Consider the following 21,736-nt stretch of genomic DNA (forward strand, 5'->3'; position numbering starts at 1 on the left):
GTTCAAGAACTTTTCCAAAATTGGCCACATCCCCCTGCCCACTGGGGTGTTCTAGAATGCTACCTGCTGGGGCGCATTCACTGCGGTGCCCCATCAGAAGACAGAGTCCAATTCCCTAGCGCAGAAAGCGGCTCCTCCACCCGCTCTGGACCAATGCCCCCTTCCCAGTTTCATTCTTCCTCCCCCTTCTCTCCAGCCAAGCCTTGCTTGCTCTTCCCCAAAAGGGTCTTTTGAAGCCTCTATGTGTTCATTCACAGAGCGAATTCCTTGCCTAGCGCATCTTTTCCCCACTGTCTGAATCCTTTTCTCAGGAGCCAAAATCTTAACTCAGATTTAGCTCGTATGTCTTCTTTAAAGAAGAGATTTTTGCTTTCTATGACACAGCTCCATCCCTTCCTTGCAGGGTTGGCTGTGCTCAACTCAAACAACTACTACTACTTTAACCCCGGGCTTGATTATACCTGTTTGTTTACACAGGGCCATCACCATTAACCTGTGAGCACTTTCAGGCAGAAACTGCCTCTCTCCGCTCTTGGCATCCCTAGAATCTGCACATGAAGATCCCAGCTCCATTGCTTCTCAGTGCTTCAGCCACTTCCCCAAAGGAGCACAAACATCATAAACCTTTCATCAGCTTGTTGTAAGGCTGAAATAAGGTAACATAAGAAGAGTGCTCAGCATATAGTAAATACTCAATACAAGTTAGATAATTTTCTATTTGGTGAATAGATAAAAAGATTTCTGAAAATTCTGTAGACTAAAGATTTTGGTATTTCATTTTTCCTGCTATCAGCAACACTGACAACCTAGTGTTGTCAGCTTTCTTCTGATAACCACAAACATATCCCCTTTACTCTGCTTCATGTTTCAGGTAATATCAAGGACCTCCCACCTCCACCCCCAAACCTACACAACACAGTGCACTAAAATTGTTTAAAATATTCTCCTGGTGCTGGGCACGGTGGCTCACACCTGTAATCCCAGCACTTTGGGAGCCCGAGGCAGGTGGATCACATGGTCAGGAATTTGAGAGGCACCCGACCAATGTGGTGAAACCCTGTCTCTACTAAAAATACAAAAATTAGCTGGGTGTAGTGGTGCATGCCTGTAATCCCAGCTACTCGAGAGGCTGAGGCAGAAGAATCGCTTGAACCGGGGAGGCGGGTTGCAGTGAGCCAGGATGGCACCACTGCACTCCAGCCCGGGCAAATGAGAAAAAATGAAAAATACATATATATTCTTCTGGTACACTTTAAAGATAGTGATGTGAGTGTGAGGAGTTATCCCTGTATGTCAAATAAGCTCACCCCCTGGAAGCTCATCCCCACCAGGGGCATGGAACTGACAGCTTCATAGCAACATAGCATCCATTTAAATACCTGGTCCCAGATGGCCTCAGGCCCACTGAGCTGTGCGGCCACTTCTGCACCAGCTATTAAGGTTCATTCTCCTCATTCCTTCATAAGTTTTTTTCTTTGACCAAAGCAAGCACTGTTCAAGAGGAACATTTGCATTCCCTTTCCCCTACCCCCAGGCAGACACTAAGGTGCCAAATGAAACTGAACACAAACATTCCAAAGTGGCTGTCACACAGAGCAGGCTTGTTTGGGAACACAGGGAGCTCCGTGCTCTTCCACCTAACCAAGGCTTCTGGAAGCCCTCGTCCAAAAGGTCAAATGGAATTCCACAGCAGAAACCAAATTCTAATGGTGAAAACCCAATTGCACCTTAGGACAAGCAGTCCAACACCGACAGTGGCTATCTGATGGACCAGGCAGGCGCATCTGTGCTCACAAATGAAGGTTCCTGATGACTAAGGGAAGAAGTAATTTTCTGGCCGATCCAACCATGCCTTCTCTAATTCCCCAGTGAAGAGTGTGGAAGGAATCCTCAATATTAAACAAGTGGCTGCTGCTTAACAGACTGCTTATGCAAACTCATAATCGCCAACCTCGCTATTTCATATGTCTCTACAAAGAATCATACATGTGTATATATGTAAATGCCGGTGTGCACAGAGGGGATTTACCTGGCGCTGGGGCAGGTCAACACTGGGAACACTGAATGGCGTAGATCTGTACAAAATAAACCCTTGAAAAAAGGTGATCATCCAGGAGTCAAAACGGACATGGCAGAAAGTAACTTTTACTGGAATTCTAAAGAAAAATCATCTCTATGGGATGGAACGTTAGGGGACGGGATCTTGCAAAAATGGAAGCCGAAAAACTTGAATCCTGCCTTGAAAGCAGCTCAGACTAGATCAAGAGAAGAGGAAGACCATGGCTGAAGCAAATGGATGGAAGTATACAGGTAGGTGAGGGCAATCCTGAACACCATGTCTGCACCTGACTTTGTGGAGTACCGACAGCACTGAAGGATTTGGGGCATCGGAGGGCCCAGCAGTATGTTGTAAGGATGGACTACAGAAGGGCATCAGAACAGGAGAGCAACTGAAGATCACTAATACAATCAGGATAAGGGAGATAAGGAAATTAGAGAGAGAATTTTTTTTTTTTTTTTTTTTTTTTTGAGATGGAGTTTCGCTCTTGTTACCCAGGCTGGAGTGCAATGGCGCAATCTCGGCTCACCGCAACCTCCGCCTCCCGGGTTCAGGCGATTCTCCTGCCTCAGCCTCCTGAGTAGCTGGGATTACAGGCACGCGCCACCACGCCCAGCTCATTTTTTGTATTTTTAGTAGAGATGGGGTTTCACCATGTTGACCAGGATGGTCTCGATCTCTTGACCTCATGACCCGCCCACCTAGGCCTCCCAAAGTAAGAGAAATATTAATAGTACTAAGAAAAGACTATTATGAGTTCTTGCCGCTAGGCTTGTGAGCAAAATCAAATATGACCAACCCCAGTTTTGTGAATATCACAATTCAAGGAAAGCTTCAAAGCAAAAAGACATTTAATTCTTTGTTGACATGGTCGTTTTAGAAAACTTAAAACACCAAAAAGCACCACAAAGTCAATAGCAATGATCTGTAATCCACCAATCAGATACAGTTTATTGATGTTTAGTTTTATAAACATGTATTTGACTACAGGCATCACATTGTATACAACTTTAAAATCAGTTCTTTTCACTTAATATCACAACATGAGAATAAAAATATAATCTTCAGAATGTCTGGTGCCACGGACGCTGCAAGAGGTGGAGACAGATTCTCCTCTACAGCCTTTAGAGAGCATGGTAGCCCTGCCAACACCTTGATTTCAGGTGTCTGACCTCCAGGACACAGAGAATAGTATATAACTACATATGTATAATAATAAATATGTATTTACATATAATACCTATTTTACAATACATGTATTTTTCTCTTTAAAAATGGAGCCTTTAGTGGCTGCATAATATTCCCCTTCCAGACTTACGCAATGATTTAGTTAGCAATTTCCCATGTTAGATACAGAATGTCTCTGAATTGTCACTGTCATGACAATAACATTGTCACACTCTGCAATAATCATTCCTATATATAACTCTTTATTATACCATTTCCTTAGGGCAAATTTCTAAAAATAAAGGTACTAAATCAAAGGGCCTGAACACATTTTGACGGTGTCAGTCCGTTCTGAAAAGCTACACTAATTTACATCACCACTGCCATGCACAAAGTACCCACATTATTGCCTTATCACCAGCACTGAACACTTTTATCCTCAAAGCAGAAAGTAGTATGAACCTACGAAAATTATATGAAAGTATCTCCAGAAAACAACTTGCACCCCTTCCAAACTGCCCATCTTAAAACTAAATGCCACTGGAAAAAAAGAAGACTGCAGATGCACACAATGGTTTATCAGAGAAATGTTGAAACTGCATTGGAAAAATAACTCACAAGTGCACGCCGTATTGGCAGGGGTCTTGAAGTATCAGTTATCACCAAATCCTGTTCTATGATTGAAATATACATTTACTGCAATGGATTGGACTTGGAATAACAGAGACCTCCAATCTTGGTTAAATTGTATAAAACCATGGTGTACCTTCCTGAAGTCATAATGTAGACTGATTTTAAATGCTCAATGAAAATCTGAGGTTGCCACATCAAACTGACATTACCCTCTCTGTGCCAACTATAAGAAATAATTTTCTTTACAACCCCAGTATTTTGGCAAAACTAGTAAGCACTTTAAAAGAAGGAATGCAAAATAAAGATGTGTATTAACCTCTGAAGAACTGACTTGATAGGATTTCTGCATGTCTTTTTGATTAATATTCCAACACTTCCAAGTTTTTTGCTTTTTTAGTTTTACTGTAAGTACAAGTTGATTCAAAGCAATTTAGGGAGAAATTAACAACAGTACTTCCATATAATAAAAAGTCCTCTAAAGATGTTTTATAATAAGCCTGAAAAGTACTCAATGACATGGATAAAAGTGGAAATAAAACTAAATCACATATTTAATCTAAATTATCTATTTTGAAAATTCAGTGACCAACAAGTTATTTCTACCTGTAAGACAAAAATGGTCTTGATATATTTAAAAATACTTTAAACTCATAAATTATAACTGATGAGACAAATAATTACAGGTCTATTGGGCATATATTAATTTTTATAAACTCTGTAAAATTAGAGAAATTTTAGGAATTATTTTCTCAATTGTAAAATACAGGAAATGATATGATACTCTAAATATATACAAACAAATCTTGTAAATCTCGGTAAGATTTTGACAATTGGTTAGTCTTTATAGGACAACTTGCTTAGGGAACGCAAACGCTTAACACATTAAAAATCAGAAAGCTAAATGCACCATCTCTCTTACACAACTGGCTAGCCAACTCCTAAAATTATTTTTCCTCAAAGTTTTCAATGCCATCCAAAGTAGAAAAATTAATACATGTTCTGCTCAAGTTCTCAAAAACTTCCAACCCTAAAAAGCTGCAAAAAATCTCCTAGATCCTGAATTGTTCATTCTGTACAATTAGAACCAAAGAAGCATCTCAGCACAATTATTTCAGGGGTAAGCATTCTAAACTCTCAAAAGCAGCTAAAATACACTGGTTGATAAAAGGAATTCATTTCAAAACAAAAAAACAAAAAACTTGGATTCTGCAATGTGGAAGAAAGCCCAAACCACCCTCATGATCTATGAAATAAACTATTTTCCCTTAATGATGATTGGACTCATTTTTCCATGTCAGTTCTACGGCCACCAGAAATTACAACAAAACACATTTTTCCTCTCTTGTCATTATGTGTATATGTATGTTGTATGTGTGTGTTCTGTTTACCAGAGTCCACTGCCAAGGTTTTTAAACGTGCTTAAGAGCAAGCTGCTGATACGATGGGTGGACAGGGAAAGGGTTAGTGTGGTGGTTTTGTGTAATGCTGGGCACATTAATGGCATTCGCCAAATGCCCTATTTATTTTACTTGTGGCTTTCAGGGTTAGAAAGAAAAAAAAAAAAAAAAGAGGGGTTAAGAGTTTTTCAAGAACAAAATATAAACCAAAAATAGGAAATTAGGCAAAATTACCTGGATCATTCAGGCCACTTTAGTTTCTTTTCCTGAATTTCTGACATTATAAACCCCCTCTCTTCATGGTCTTATCTGTTTGGTACATGACATCTCTTGGACAACTTGGATTCTGAAATCTTCCTGCCTGTCCCCTTATTTTTTAAATAACAAATGTTTTGCTAAAAAATATCGATACTTTCTAGAGCCACATGCCATTCCTACCTGAAAAGGAATACTGTCAGGGTAACAGGATAAATTAGAGGCAGCAACTGGACAGCAATGGCCGGTGATTATATAGCAATTATCATACACAACCTCACAAGGACTGAGGACAGCCCAAGAACCAGGCAGGCAATCCCTCAGTCCTGGCAGCAGTTAAGATATGGGTCAGGTGGAAAAATGTGACTTTTCTATACTTAACTTTAAGTGGGTATGATTTTTAGGACATTGAACCTCTTTTGCTACCTACTAAAAGGAAAAAACAAAAGTTTTCTCAACTGGGTGAATGAAGAAAGATGGTTTCCTATAATATTCTAACCCCGAGAAGCAACCAGATTGCACATCTAGCTGAAATAAGAAAGATTTCTGAAGCAATGATTATCTTGATATGGTAAGTGAATTAGTACAATATAGTTAATTCCTTAAAAAGCAAACTTGTCATTATTTTTAAAATTTTTTAAGTGGTAGGGAAATAAATAGTAAAGCAGCCAGTAAGGTTCAAGAAAAAGGCAGAACATGCCATTCAACTCTCCATCTATTTGAAAAAAGAAATGTCAGTAGCATTCCTATACTTGTAATTAGAAAACGTGCAAGTAAACAACTCTTCAAATAGCATTTTATAATAAAATAGAAAATATCCTCGGATGAGAAAGCAATTTTGGCTGACTGCAAGTCGCTTAGGTTTTCACTACCGTACAGGTGGGTGAAGAGTAAAATCTCTTGTTTATTTTGCATTGTTTGGCACAGTGTCGCTCCTCTACCTTCTCCACGTAAAAGTTTCCATTTTCCAAGTGGACAATGTGCAGAGAACTTGCATGTATTAATGAATTCCTCTGCAATTTTGGTTTCACTATCAGAGTTGAAGTTTGCACACAACACAGTGTTTTAACAATGATCTCAACATCCTAATGCTTTAGAATCGGTTTACCCTCTGTGTTCACCTATATCAGGATGCAATACCTGTGAATCTTTTCGGGTTATATTAAGACGTGCACTTTGCTGCATCTGCACACACACTCTCAAGTTCCTCTAAACTCTTAAGAACTCAACTGTGTGGGATGTTTAAAAACTACACCAAAAATAAGTTCCTGGACTTCAGATAATGTACCTGCAGAAAGGGAGTCATTTGGTAGGAGACCACAAATATCCTATTACAGAATTCTGAAACGCTTGTTCCTGAGTCCGAGTCCCCTTCTGCCCAATCTACTGAATTTTGTTTCCACCGAAGGAACGCTCCGCAGCCGCAAAACTTTCACCGTGATTACGGACGTACCACCTACAATGCGTGCTCAGAAGTCAAAGTCCTATGAAAACACCTTCGAGCATTTTGGTGAATTGTTGCATTTTTAACCCTCTTATTCTGCTCCCCCCATCTCCACGGCCCCTAAATTCACAAGGTTCGAGGTCTTTGACTCAGCGGAGAAGAATGTGGCTGATGAGTTATCTATTAATCCAAAAAACCTTGGCTAGAAAGATATTTCACCAAGAACTTTTAACACGGAAAGGGAGGGGACAGGAACAGAGGTATCTTTTAAGGAGAACTTTTTCCCGAGTTTCTTCCTTAAACTGCACCCCGCCCCCCACCGCCCCCGCAATCCACACACAATTTCCAGCCCCAGCCCGAAGTCCTGACCCTCCGAGTCCCAATCATCCAAGTTCACCCAGGAGTCAGCTCTCGGTTCCACTTTTTAAATCCCGGGCAAACAAAGCTAAGCATTATACTTACAAAAGTCTCCGAAAAGTCCTTGGAGTTACGCAATTTGGGGCACGCAGACGCGCGTGGACACAAAAACGCACGCTCCCGAGATCCACCCTCCCGGGGCCACACTTCGGGGCTGCGTCCGGGGCACGAGCCCTGCCCTAACCTTCCACCGCCGCGCTCCGGGCCCGCGCCCCTTCGGCCGCCCGCACTGGGTCCCGGGTCGCCCCCGCCACCGCACAGAGCCACCCCGTACCTCCTCCTCCTGAAGGTTGGCCTCGCTCGGGGTGTTCTCCTTCTCGGCTTTGCCGCCGTTGTTCATCTTCCCGGTCCTTCCTCGCCGGGCCGGGCAGGGCTGGGGCGCCGGGCTGGGCGAGGGCGCGCTCGCCCACTGTTGCCTTCCCCGGGCGCCGGGGCTCCCTCGGGCGGGCGCCGCGGACTGCGGGGCTGAAGCCGGGGCAGTGGCTGTCGGGCTTGGGCTGGGGATCCCGCGGCGAGACTGCGGCGGCGGCGGCGGGCGACTCAGGAAATGCGAGGGAGAGACGGGGCAGGGAGCGGGCCGGGAGCGGGGCACCGAGACAATTGGGCCCCGGGAGGGCGACCTGGAGAGGGAGGGCGGGCGCCTGGGGAGGAAGGAAGAAGGAAGGAAGGAAGCGAAGGATGGGGCGCGGACGCGCGTCCCAGGAGTGAGTGCGGAGAGTTGGGGATGAGGCCGAGTTGGGACAGGGGGCTGCAGCTGCTGGAAGGAGGGGACGGGGGTACCCAGAGAGGAGAAGGAGGAAGAGGAGGAGGAGGAGGAGTCCGGCTGAGGGGCGCGGGCCGCGCTGGGACGCTGGGACCCGAGAGCCGCTGAGTGCGCGCTCCAGGCAGGCTCTGGAAAGTCCGGGATGGAAGCAGCTCCCTTTCTCTCGCCTTCCTCCCTCCCCCCTCCTCTCCGCGCCTCTTCTCCTCCCTCCGCCCTCCCTCTCCCTGGACGTGGGCTGCCGGCTGCAACCGGGAGGGACGGGGCGCGGGACTGAGCCCCCAGCGGGAGGAGGGGCCGGCGGCCGGATGGCGCGCGCCGGGGAGGGGCCGCGGGCCGCGGGCGGAAGAGGCGACCCCAGCCCCCGACTCGGCGGCGGGTCGGAGGGCGAGGGCCCGGGAGGCCGAGGGCAGGGAGGTCGGGGGCCGCGGTTCCCTCCGCTCCCGGGGGCCCCGGCGTCTGCGCGCCCCGGGACTTCGGGAACCCTGCCCCACCGGGGCCGGGACCCGGAGCTGGGATGTGCGACTTTTGTTTGCCGGCTTTTACCGAGGGATTTGCACCCCTAGCCCTAAGCCCACCCTTCCCGGGGCAGACCTGGTTCTTCCTCTGCTGCTTTAATGACAGGATGAGAACTCGAAGGACACCAGGGCAGCCCACTCCGGGCCGGCTTTTTCAGGACGGGGTTTCAAACCCAACTCCAGCGGGGGTCCTGCGACGCGCACCGAGCCTTCCCCCGCACCGGCTTCGCTTCCTGGTCTTCCCGTGACCCCCGACTCCTCTCCCAACTCTCATCAGACCCTTCTGGGATTGTTTACCTAGCCTCTCCCACACCCTTCGGAGAGCTCCTTCCTGGAAGAAAGAAAAAAACCTAAACCCTTCCCTATTTATCTTTTTAATCCCACGGCTATTTAAACGGGCTACCGGGTATATGGTAGTAGGCACTCAAATATTTGTTGGCCAAGTGAATACTCCTCATTGCTAGCGGAGCTGGGGGTCCTTATAGAGGAACTTGAGAGGCTGGAATCATGCTTGAAAAAGAAAGGGGGGCCTGGGCTGTGCACCAGCTTCAGAGGGGTTGCATAGCTTGTTTCCTCATCCGTGAAATGGGAACAGTTGAATATATCCTCCAGAGTTTTGGAGGAGACTGCAGGTTTTAGAGCTATATGCAGCACCCAGCATTCATTCTTCGTTTAGGTTTACAATACATGGAAGCTAACATTATTACTAAGGAAACTTCCATTTTTTTCCCGGGCCTTAGGAAACTTTTCCAATACTCCATCATTTAAACTTCTGGGGTTTTGTTGTTGTTGTTGTTGTTTTGTAAAAATGAGGGTCTCACTTTGTTGTCCAGCCTGATCTCGAACTCCTGGCCTCAAGTGATCCTCCCGCTTTTGGCCTCCCAGACGGGTGGGATTACAGCCTGGAGCCACCGTGTTAAACCCTTAGATTTGACTGCTGTAAATGAATAAATGTGGAACTACACGCATCAGTGGATTCTGCCCCACTTCTCGGAATTCTCTGCCCCAGCCTGCTGTTCCTGTCCTGCACCAGTCACAGTTTCTAACTACAGTATTTGCTTAACTGTTTCTCCCCACCCCCCTCCAGACATTCTTTATACTCGTTTAAGTGCTGCTGGGGATGGGGTGGGGGAGGCTGTGGGAGATGCAGATAAGGTCCCTGCCTGAAGGGAGTTTAAAGTGGTATGGTGGCTCACACTTGCAATCTCAGCACTTAAGGAGATAGAGGCAAGAGAATTGCTTGAGCCCAGGAGTTCAAGAACTGCCTGAGCAACCGAGCGACACCCTGTTCTCCACAAAGAGGGGAAAAGAAAGACAAAAAGAAGTGGTATGAACCAAGATGCTCTCAGAGTCTTCTTTCCAATTATAAAAAGCAAGGAAAATATTTGCTGTAAGGTTATTTTGAAGAGAAATACAGTAGTGATACTTGGATTTTTCAGACTGGGTTTATCTGGGGGTTTGGAGATTTTGAAACAGGAAGATTTCCACAGGGAAAAAATGTTTTTTAATTGCTGTCATAATGTGATTCCTCTCTAAGGAGAGCAAACATGTATCCTGGATGAAAATAAACCCAGTCTGTTGAAAGTGCAACCCAAGACATTCAGAAGAGACAAGGCTACAGTTAATCTGGAAACTTCGCAGGTGTTTGGTTGTATTGATTACCTTAACTGGGAGCCCTTTGCACTGCCTGCTCCTCCCTCAATTACATGAGGAACCACGAGGGGGCAATGTCTTCCCGAGCAACAGCTGAGGGGTGGTCTTAGGACCCCCATGGTGGCCCACTGTGTCCTTGGCCATTCTTGCCTGGCATGGAGTATACTCCACAGAAGGGCATGGTCTTGTTGGAGCCTGGCATTTGCCCAACATAAATGACAATGTAGTCCATAGTTCCACTGAGACCCCACTTAGGAACAGGTGGACTCTGTTGTATGATTTCAGGATGCCCGGAGAACCTCTCCTGTTCCCACCCAAGGAAGCGTGGCTTAATTCCAAAGAACCTGATTCTCTTTGTCTTTAAGCCAAACCGGGACTTTGTCCATTGTTAAAAGTCAAAAATCTCTGGGATAAGCAACAAAAATAAATTTCAGGCTGGGCGTGGGGGCTCACGCCTGTAATCCCAACACTTTGGGAGGTGGGCAGATCACCTGAGGTCAGGAGTTCGAGACCAGTCTGGCTAATATGGTGAAACCCTGTTTATACTAAAAATACAAAAAATTGGCTGGGCACAGTGGCTCACACCTGTAATCCCAGCACTTTGAGAGGCCGAAGTGGGCAGATGACAAAGGTCAGGAGATCGAGACCATCCTGGCCAACATGGTGAAACCCCATCTCTACTAAAAAAATACAAAAAAAAAAAAAAATTAGCTGGGCGTGGTACCGCACGCCTGTAGTCCCAGCTACTCAGGAGGCTGAGGCAGGAGAATTACTTGAACCAGGAGGCAGAGATTGAAGTGAGCCAAGGTGGCGCCACTGCACTATAGCCTGGGCAACAGTGGGAGACTGTCTCAAAAAAAAAAAAAAAAAAAAAAAATTAGCCAGGCTCGTTGATGCACACCTGTAATCCCAGCTACTCAGGAGGCTGAGGCGAAAGAATCACTTGAACCCAGGAGGTGGAGGTTGCAGTGAGCCAAGATAGCGCCATTGCACTTCAGCCTGGGCAACAAAAGCTAAACTCCATCTCAAAAAAGAAATGAAAAGTTCCAGGAAAGGATCCTTGTCTGTCTTATTCACTGTTGTATTCCCAACATTTAGGCAGTGTCAAACACATAAGAGGCACTGTTATTTTTGAATGAATGAAGTTTCATTTTAAGTTTGATCAGTTATTGATTCTCAGGCCTGAATGTTATTATCGGATTTTTCCAAGATCCATTAGGAAGGACTAAATAAATGGAGGTGTCTTAGAACAGATAGTCACTGCAATGGCACTAGGCAAGGTCTTGGCAGTAGTTTTTGATTTTGGTTTTGATTTTTGAGACAGATTCTCGCTCTGTCACCCAGGCTTGAGTGCAGTGGTGTCATCTCGGCTCACTGCAACCTCCACCTCTCTGGTTCAATCGATTCTTCCACCTCAGCCTCCCCAGTAGGTGGGACTACAGGTGCACACAACCACACCCAGCTAATGTTTTTGTTTGTTGTTGTTTGATGCAGAGTCTTGCTCTGTCACCAGGCTAGAGTGCACTGCACAATGTTAACTCACTGCAACCTCCTCCTTCTGGGTTCAAGTGATTCTCCTGCCTCAGCCTCCTGAGTAGCTGGGACCACAAGCACAAGCCAGCACACCCAGCTAATTTTTTTTTTTTTTTTGTATCTTTAGTATAAATGGGGTTTCCCCATGTTGGCCAGGCTGGTCTTGAACTCCTGAACTCAAGTGATCCACCTGCCTTGGCTTCCAAATTGCTGGGATTACAGGCGTGAGCCACCAGCCTGGCAGTGGTCTTTATTCGTGATTTTGCAGGGGGGACTGTAGATAGAGAACTTGTACAGAATGGAGCAACTGATAAGGTTTCAAACAGTAAAAGATAAAATCACACCGTTGAATTTGACATATCAGACAATAAAATCAACACTGAACCAGGGATGGCTATATTACATAGGCAGTGGTGAGGGTGACATTCAGGGTGTTTTCAGAAAAACATGGGGTTGGGATAATACGTCAGGAAAAGAGCAATTCCCGTTTTTTGTCCTTTCCATGAAGAATAGTCGAGCTATTTGAAAGAGCAGTAATGTTTTACCAACAAGACTGAAGGAAAATCTATAAACAGACTTTTGCAATTTATAAAATTTTGCGATTGAAGGAAAAGAGTTTGAGTTTGTGTGAGGGAGGAAAATATACCTTCAATCGGGGTATAAAGGATCATTACAACTTGTTTACGACTTTAGATTCCAAAGTAAGATCTCAGGAGCAATAGTTCTCAGGCATCCTGAGAATTATAAGACAACAAGGGGATTTTATATCCTGGAATCGTTGTGCTGAAGACCAGAAAAATCTGCTTTCTCCCTGGCCTAACACTCTTAACCCACAGTATTGCCTGACTTTCGAGGTTGCCTTGAAAGGGGAATATTGCATATTGCATACACCTGTAGTTTTTTATTACTCACTGATGTTTCTCTGGCAGTGCTCATTTCGAGGATTGCCAAACCTATAATTATGTCTTAAATGTTTGCCTTTGGGGACTGTAGACATTAAAGGTCTATTTTGAGGTGATTTGCAGGACATGGGCTTTGTATCTGTGTTAGCTTTGCAGCAGAAAGCCACAGTATCTACCCTGTGTGTTGTGATTGTCTATTAACCCTTCGGCTGAGCCAAAAAGTTCTCGAGGCCAGAGGGGCTGTGTTTTATTGGGTTTTGTCATCCTTGATAACTCTCTCCTTAACCTTGTGCCTACTCACCTCCAGGTCATTGCCATCTTCCCCTGATTTTTAAAATTAATTTATCATTACGGCAAAAAACATATAACATAAAATTTACCATAACCACTTTGGTTTTTTTTTTTTTTTTTTGGTATGTTTTTTTCGTTTGTTTTTTGAGTGGGAGTCTCACTCTGTCTTCCAGGCTGGAGTGCAACGGCACAATCTCAGCTCACTGCAACCTCCACCTCCTGAGTTCAAGTGATTCTCCTGCCTAGCTGGGACTACAGGCACCCACCACCACGCCCAGCTAATTTTTGTATTTTTTTCTTTTTTTTTTTTTTTAAGTAGAGATGAGGTTTCACCATATTGCCCAAGCTGGTCTTGAATTCCTGACCTCGTGATCCGCCACCTCGGCCTCCCAAAGTGCTGGGATTATAGGCATGAACCACTGTGCCTGGCTTTTTTTTAGAGATGGGATTTCACTGTGTTGCCCAGGCTGGTCTTAGACTCCTGGGTTCAAGTGATCCTCCCACTTCAGCCTCCCAAAGTGCTAAGATTACAGGTATGAGCCACTGCACCCAATCTACTTGTTTGTTTTTCGAGATTTCCTTCCATTGCCCAGGCTGGAGTGCAGTGGCATGACTATAACTCACTGCAGCCTCGAACTCCTGGGCCTAAGCAATTCTCCTGCCTCAGGCTCCTGAGTAGCTGGGACTGCAGACGCTTGCCACCACACCCAGCTAATTTTAAAAAAATTTTTCCCAGGCTTATGTCAAACTCCTGACTTCAATCAATCCTCCTGCCTCAGCCTCCCAAAGTACTGAGATTATAGGCATAAACCATTTCACCTAAGCCTTCCATTTGAACCATTTTTAAGTGTCGTGTTAAGTATACTCACATGGTTGTGCAACTGCCCCCTGATTTTCACCTCCTAAAGAATTTGGAGGTTCACTCACTTCCTCTGATCACGACCAGAGGCCCACATGAAGGAGAATCCAGGTGCTTGGCTTACGGCCCCAGCTGAGCTCTGCAGACAACCAGTATCAATTTGCCAGGCTTCTTAGTGAACTATCTTGAGAGTGGTTGCTGCAGCCCTAGTTGAGAAACCACGGCTGATACTATCTGAAAGCAAGATGAGCTTTCTGCAGCAAACCCTGCCCAAATTGCAAAATTGTTAGTAAAAAAAGAGAATGCTGTTGTTTTAAGTCACTACGTTTCAGTGTGGTTTGTAATACAGCAATATATAACTAAAACGTAATTATATACTTAGAAGTGGGTAATAGAAATCAACAGGGTGGTTCCTACTGTAATACAAACCTAAAACACGTGGCAGGGGCTTTGGGATCAGGTGGAGGATGGAAGCTGGAAGAGCCTTGAGGAGTCTGAAGAACAATATTAAAGAACAGTGAGGGGGCTGGGCGTAGTGGCTCACGTCTGTAATCCCGGCACTTTGGGGGTCCAAGGTGGACGGATTACCTGAGGTCAGGAATTCGAGACCAACCTGGGCAACACCGTGAAGCCCTGTCTTTACTAAAAATACAAAAATTAGCCAGGTGTGGTGACACACACGTGTAACCTAGCTACTGGGGAGGCTAAGGCAGGAGAATCGCTTGAACCCAGAAGGCAGAGGTTGCAGTGAGCCGAGATCGTGCCACTGCACTCCAGCCTGGATGACAGAGAGAGACCGAGTCTCAAAATAAATAAATAAAATAAAATAAAGAACAGCGAGGATACTGTTACTGCAGGCTGGAGAAAAGAGGGATTGGTTTAGGTATTGGAAGAACAATTAGCTAAACTAATCTGCAGTTACATGAAAGCTAGAGAAGGTGCCTAGAGAACATGTGAATCTGGCTATGGAGATTTCTGGATAGAATGGTGAAAGGGTCGAATGGTTTCTTTTGCACACTTATGATACAGTACCAGAGAAGTGCAGTGAGCTAAAAAAGAAACTGTTCCATTTTTCATCAGGATATGAAGAAGCAATAAAGAAGCCAGGACTTGCAGGATTTGAAATAAAACTGCTTTTCATTCCTAGTTCTCCAGAGGACAAAACTCTCAAAATAAGAAATGGCCTGGGGTAAAAGTCAAATCCCAGGTATTATCAGAAAAACATAGTCATAAGTAAAGTTCACGACAAGGACAGGTGCGGCTGCTGACACCTGTAATCCCAGTGCTTTGGGAGGCCAAGGTGGGAGGATCACTTGAGGCCAAGAGTTTGAGATTAATTTGGGCAACATAGCAAGACTTCTTCTCTGCAAAATAATAATAATAATAATAATAATAATAATTTGAGACAGGGTCTCGTTCTGTCACCAGGCTGGAATGCAGCGGCATGATCATGGCTCACTAAAACCTCTGTCTCCTGGGTTCAAGAGATTCTCATGCCTCAGCCTCCCAGGTAGCTGGGATTATAGGTGTGTGCCACCATGCTAGGCTAATCTTTGTATTTTTAGTAAAGACGGGGTTTCACCATGTTAGCCAGGCTGGTCTTGAACTCCTGGCCTTAAGTAATCTGCCTACCTCAGCCTCCCAAAGTGCTGGGATTACAGGCATGAGCTGCCACGCCCAGCCTCTGCAGAAAAATTTAAAAATTAGCCAAACATAGTGGCACATGCCTGGAATCCCAGCTATTTAGAAGGCAGAGGTAGGAAGATCGCTTGAGTCCTGGAGTTTGAGGTTACAGTAAACTATCAGCATGCCAATACACTACAGCCTGGTCAACAGAGCAAGAACCTGATTTAAAAAAAAAAAAAAAAAAAATGACAAGGATGTAGCTAGAAGACACTGGATAGGCAGCCTCTACAGTGGGCCCCAATGATGATTCCTACCTCCTGGTATTCAAACCTTCTGTAATTCCTTCCTGAGTGTGGGCTGGACTTTGTAACTTGCTCTTAAAGAATACAGCATGGCAAAAGTGATGGATAGCATCCCCAACATTAGATTTAAAAAGAGATGATGGCTCATGTCTTACTATGCCCTCACTTGTTCTCTCACTTGCTGCCTTTGAGTGCCCTATGGAGATGCTCATGGGGCAAGGAATGAAGGTCTCTAGCCAAGAGTCATCAAGTAACCGGATTTCAGTCCAACAACCGGCAAGGAGCTGAATCCTGCCAACTACTGTGTGAATAGACCTGGAAATAGATTTTTCCTAAGTGGAGCCTTTAGATGAAACCTATTATGGACTGAATGTTAGTGTCCCTCTGAAATTCACATGATAAAATTCTAACCTCCATTGTGATAGTATTAGGTAAGGCATTTGCGAGATAATTAGGTTTAGATGAGGTCACGAGGGTGGAGCCCCCATGATGGGGTTGGTGCCCTTATAAGAGAAGAAAGAGGGTGGGTGTGGTGGATGATGCCTGGAATCCCAACACTTTGGGAGGCCAAGGCAAGGAAGATTGCTTGAGGCCAAGAGTTTGAGACCAGCCTGGACAACATGGTGAGACCCCTGTTTCTATGAATAAATAAATTAGCAAGGCACAATGGCTCACACCTGTCAACCCAACATTTTGGGAGGCCAAGGCAGGAGATTTCCTTGAGATCAGGAGTTCAAGATCAGCCCGAGCAACATAGAGGGACCCTGTCTCTACAATAAAATTAGCCAGGCATATTGGCGTGAATCTGTAGTCTCAACTACTACTCTTAAGGCTGAGGAATGAGTATCATTTGTGCCTAGGAGTTCAAGGTTACAGTGGAGTATAATTGCACCACTGTACTCCAGCCTGGGGGACAGAGCAAAACCTTGTCTGCTATTTTTTTTTTTTTTTTTAAGGAGGAAGAGAACCAGAGCTCCCTCTCTTCCTGCCATGAGGACACAGTGAGAAGGTGGCTGACTGAAGCCAGGAAGAGGGTTCTCATGAGGAGATGAATTGGCTGGCATCTTGATGCTGGACTTTCCAGCCTGCAAAACTGTGAGAAATAAATGTCTGTTGTTTTGGCCACCCAGCCTGTGGTATTTTGTTGTGACAGGCTCAGCTGACTAATTAATACCAAGAAGTGGTTTGCTGCTGTAACCAATAACTGAAAGTGTGGAAGCAGCTTTGGAACTGAGTAGTGGGTAGAAGCTGGAAGAGTTTTGTTTTTAGAGACAAGGTCTTGCTCGTCACCCAGGCTGGAGTGCAGTAGTGCAATCAGAGCTCACTGCAGCCTCGAATTCCTGGGATCCTTCTACCTCAGCCTGCCGAGTAGCTGGGATTACAGGGATTACAGGTGCATACCACCATGCTTAGCTTTTTTTTTTTTTTTTTTAAAAAAAAAAGATGTGGTCTCAGCTGGGCATGGTGGCTCATGCCTATAATCCCAGCACTTTGGGAGGCCAAGGCAGGCAGATCACGAGGTCAAGATATAGAGACCATCCTGGCCAACATGGCAAAACTCCATCTCTACTAAATATACAAAAATTAGCTGGGCATGGTAGCGAGCACCTGTAGTCACAGCTACTCAGAAGGCTGAGGCAGGAGAATCACTTGAACCCAGGAGATGGAGGTTGTAGTGGGCCAAGATCATGCCACTGCCCTCCAGCCTGGAGACAGAGCAAGACTGTGCCTCAAAAAAAAAAAAAAAAAAAAAGATAAGGTCTCACTTTGTGGGCCAGCCTGGTCTCTAATGATCCTCCTGCCTTATTCTCCCAAAGTACTTGGATTACAGGCATGAGCCACCATGCCCCACCTGCGGCTGGAAGAGTTTTGAAGAACATGCTAGAAAAAGCCTAGATTGCTGTCAAGGGACCATTAAAGGTGATGCTGGAGAGGGCTCAGAAAGAAAAGGGGAGCTGTAAAGAAAACTTGCCTCTTCTAGAGAATACATAATCATGTACGAGATGTTGGTAGAAATATAGATGGTAACGGTCATTACAGTCTCAGGTGGAAATGAGGAGTATGCTGTTAGAAATGGGAGGAAAAGTGGCTGGGTGCAGTGGCTCGCGCCTGTAATCCCAGTACTTTGGGAGGCTGAGGTGGGTGGATTGGTTGAGGTCAGGAGTCTGAGACCAGCCTGGCCAACATGGTGAAACCCATCTCTACTAAAATCATAAAAATCAGTGGGGTGTGATAGCAGGTCCCTGTAATCCCAGCTACTCGGGAGGCTGAGACCGGAGAATCGCTTGAACCCGGTAGGCAGAGGTTGCCATGAGCTGAGATTGCACCACTGTCTCCAGCCTGGGTGACAGAGTGAGATTCTGTCTCAGAAAACGAAAAAAGAAAGAAAAGAAACCGGAGGAAAGGCCATCCTTATTATAAAGTGGCAAAGAACTTTACTAAATTGTATTCATGCTCTAGCGTTTTGTGGAAGATGGGCCTTGCAAGAAATGAAGTGGAATATTTAGCTGTAGATATATATATTTTTTTGAGACAGAGTTTCACTCTTGTTACCCAGGCTGGAGTGCAGTGGCACAATCTTGGCTCACTGCAACCTCTACCTCCTGGGTTCAAGTGATTCTCCCGCCTCAGCCTCCTGAGTAGCTGGGATTACAGGCGTGGGCCACCACACCCTGCTAATTTCAGCAGTAGACATTTCTTTTCTTTTTCTTTTTCTTTCTTTCTTTTTTTTTTATTTTGAGATGGAGTTTCGTTCTTGTTACCCAGGCTAGAGTGCAATGGTGCGATCTCAGCTCACCGCAACCTCCACCTCCTGGGTTCAGGCAATTCTCCTGCCTCAGCCTCCTGAGTAGCTGGGATTACAGGCACGTGCCACCATGTCCAGCTAAATTTTTTTGTATTTTTAGTAGAGACGGGGTTTCACCATGTTGACTAGGATGGTCTCGATCTCTTGACTTCGTGATCCACCCGCCTCGGCCTCCCAAAGTGCTGGGATTACAGGCTTGAGCCACCGCGCCCGGCAGCTGTAGATATTTCTAAGTAGAATTCAAGCAGTGGCTTGATGCCTCCTGACCACTTTAAAGTAAAATTTGAGACGTGAGAAATAAATTGAAGAAGGAATTATTAAGTAAAAAGGAAACACAGCTTCAAGATTGGAACATTATCTGCCTGTCCATTTGTAAAAAATGAGAAAGGATATTCAGAAAAGAACACCAAGGGTGTGGCTAACTGACCATTCGATAAAGAGATTGGTGTGGGAGCAAACCACAGACCTAATCAGCCATCTCAACGGAAGCCACGGGATTGTACCAGCAGAGACCCTGCCAACTGGGATTAAAGGAAACAGAAAACAGGACGGAATGAAGGAAGGCTAGAGACATGCACTATCCTTCAAGAAAAGGGAAGAAGGACCCCAAAGGTGGTTCAGAGATCAGCAGAGCTGCGTCTCCCACCAAAGGCCCAGAGTGTACAGGCTAAAAAGGCTGTCTCTGCTTCTGGTGGGCATGACGTCCAGCAGAGCTGGTGGGAAGGCCCTTCAGAGAGCCACTTGGGTAATACTCCATAAAGCCCGAAGGGGCATACTGCTTGCAGAGCTGCGCCCCAGTGGATCAGTCAGGCACAGCATTGAACCAAAGACAATTCTTTTTTTTTTTCTTTTTTTGAGACAGAGTTTCACTCTTGTAGGGCAGCCTGGAGTGCAATGGCGCAATCTTGGCTCACTGTGACCTCCGCCTCCCGGGTTCAAGTGAGTCTCCTACCTCAGCCTTCCGAGTAGATGGAATTACAGGCATGCGCCACCACTCCTGGCTAAGTTTGTATTTTTAGTTGAGACAGGGTTACACCATGTTGACCAGGCCAGTCTCGAACTTCTGACCTCAGGTGATCCACCCGCCTCAGCCTCCCAAAGTGCTAGGATTACAGGTGTGAGCCATCACACCCAGCCGACAATTATTATTTCTTTCTTTTTTTAGGTATACAAGGTCTCACTATGCACCCCAGGCTGGAATGCAGTGGCATAATCATAGTCCACTGCAACACACTGAGCTCTTGGCCCCAAGTGACCCACCTGCCTCAGCCCCCCAGGTAGCAGTGACTGCAGGTGTGCGCGTCCACATCTAGCTAATTTTAAAATTATTTTTAGCGATGAGGTCTCACTGTATTGCCCTGGCGGGGCTCAGACTCTTGGCCTCAAGCAATCCTCCTGCCTCAGCTTCCCAGTGTTGGGATTACAGGCATGAGCCACCACACCTGACAGAGTGTTATTTTTGAGCCTTAAAATCTTGCTCTGTGAGTGTCTCTAGGGTGATATGCAGGTCCTAGTCTGTGCCCACCCACAGCACGCCTCATCGCCATACCTTGGAAAATGGAGGAAATCAAAGATTTTCTGCTCACAGCGTGATGAAAGGATGCCACGTCTGTCAAGATCAAGAAAAATAAGGACAATGTGAAGTTTAACGTTTGATGCAGCAGATACCTTTATACCCTGGTCATCACTGACAAAGAGAAGCCAGAGAAATGGAAGTAGTCCCTGCCCCCCTGGTTTGGCAGTGAAGGAACTGAAATGAACCACACACACTGATCTGAACTGTATTAAAATACTAAAAATCAAACAAAACAAAACAAAACAAAACAAACTCATGGTATTTGCTCTGTTAGGTTTTGGACTTACTTGGGACCCATCACCCCTTTCTTCCAGTTTCTTCCTGTTGGAATGGGAATGTGTATACTCTGCCGGTCCCACCGTTGTATTTTGGAAGCATGTAGCTTATCAGGTTTTACAGATTCACAGCTAGAGATGAATTTTGCCTCAAGATGAATTGTACCTCAAGTCCCCACCTTATCTGCTCTAGATGATATCAGATAAGACTTTAAAGTTGATGTTCAAATGAGTTAAGACTTTGGGGGCAGTTGAGATGGAAAGAATGTATTTTTCATGTGAGAAAAACGTGAATTTGGAGGGACAATAGCACTGAACAGGAGGCCATGTACAACCTTTACATGGACTGTCCCATTTTATCGTTGAAGACGTCAAGTTAAACATAAGTATTTCCATCCCTCTCCTCAAACCTCTAATAACAATTCAAAAAAAGATTTGTTGTCATCAACATTATTTTAAAGCATAAACTAACAAGGATAAAGAGAGTGAAAGAAAGCTAGCCCCATGCCTTACACCTCTAATCCTAGCACTTTGGGAGGCCAAAGCACAAGGATCACTTGAGGCCAGAAGTTTGAGACTACCATATCTCTACCAAAAGAAAAAAAAATTAGCTAGGTATGGTGACACACACCTGTAGTCCCAGCTATTTGAGCAGCTGTGGCAGAAGGATTACTTGAGCCTAGGAGTTTGAGGCTGCAGTGAGCTATGATTGCACCACTGTACTCCAGCCTGAGTGACAGAGTGAGGCCCCATCTCTTAAAAAAAGAAAGAAAATAGCTGGGCGTGGTGGCACATGCCAGTAATCCCAGCTACTCAGGAGGCTGAGGCAGGAGAATCGCTTGAACCTGAGAGGGGGAGGCTGCAGTGAGCCAAGATTGTGTCCCTGCACTCCAGCCTGAGTGACAGAGCAAGACTCTGTCTCAAAAAAAAAAAAAAAAAAAGAAAAAAACAGACAGGATGAAAGAAAGCAACAGTAATAAAATTTGAGAAGCTGTGAGACAGATTAATATTAAGAAAACTAAATCCTAAGCTAGATGGCAAAAAATTGAGAAGAGGCAGAATCCCCAAAAGACTCAAGCCTGGGCAGTAGCTGGTGCCTCAGAAGTGAGAGTGAACATGGGGCTGTAACCAGGAGGATTATCAAAAGGAAAGCAATGCATTCCTAGATTCCTCTTTTGTTTCGCATTTTATTGTGAAATTAACTTTTTTTTATGAGACAGAGTCTTGCTCTGTCACTCAGGCTGGAGGGCAGTGGTACGATCT

At 45.3% G+C, this 21,736-nt stretch overlaps 1 protein-coding gene and 1 pseudogene across 6 annotated transcripts in view; one reads left to right on the forward strand and one right to left on the reverse strand.

Annotated features, from left to right (window-relative positions):
- Positions 1-8,408, reverse strand: part of RBPMS (RNA binding protein, mRNA processing factor) — a 189,543-nt gene extending 181,135 nt beyond the window's left edge. For 4 of the 6 annotated variants that reach the window (XM_074383903.1, XM_074383905.1, XM_074383904.1 and 1 more), the window contains exon 1: positions 7,647-8,402. In XM_074383903.1, coding sequence (XP_074240004.1) covers positions 7,647-7,712 — 66 coding nt within the window. In that variant the 5' untranslated portion in view covers positions 7,713-8,402. Of the gene's footprint in view, positions 1-7,646 lie in introns of all 6 variants that reach the window. The other 2 variants (XM_003938090.4, XM_010348674.3) reach the window with 2 other exon arrangements.
- Positions 8,409-19,194: 10,786 nt separating this feature from the next.
- Positions 19,195-21,440, forward strand: LOC141580907 (large ribosomal subunit protein eL38 pseudogene; annotated as a pseudogene).
- Positions 21,441-21,736: the final 296 nt, after the last annotated feature.

The sequence above is a fragment of the Saimiri boliviensis genome, chromosome 13 (genome assembly GCF_048565385.1).
Source record: "Saimiri boliviensis isolate mSaiBol1 chromosome 13, mSaiBol1.pri, whole genome shotgun sequence".
Classification (NCBI taxonomy): Eukaryota; Metazoa; Chordata; class Mammalia; order Primates; family Cebidae; genus Saimiri; species Saimiri boliviensis.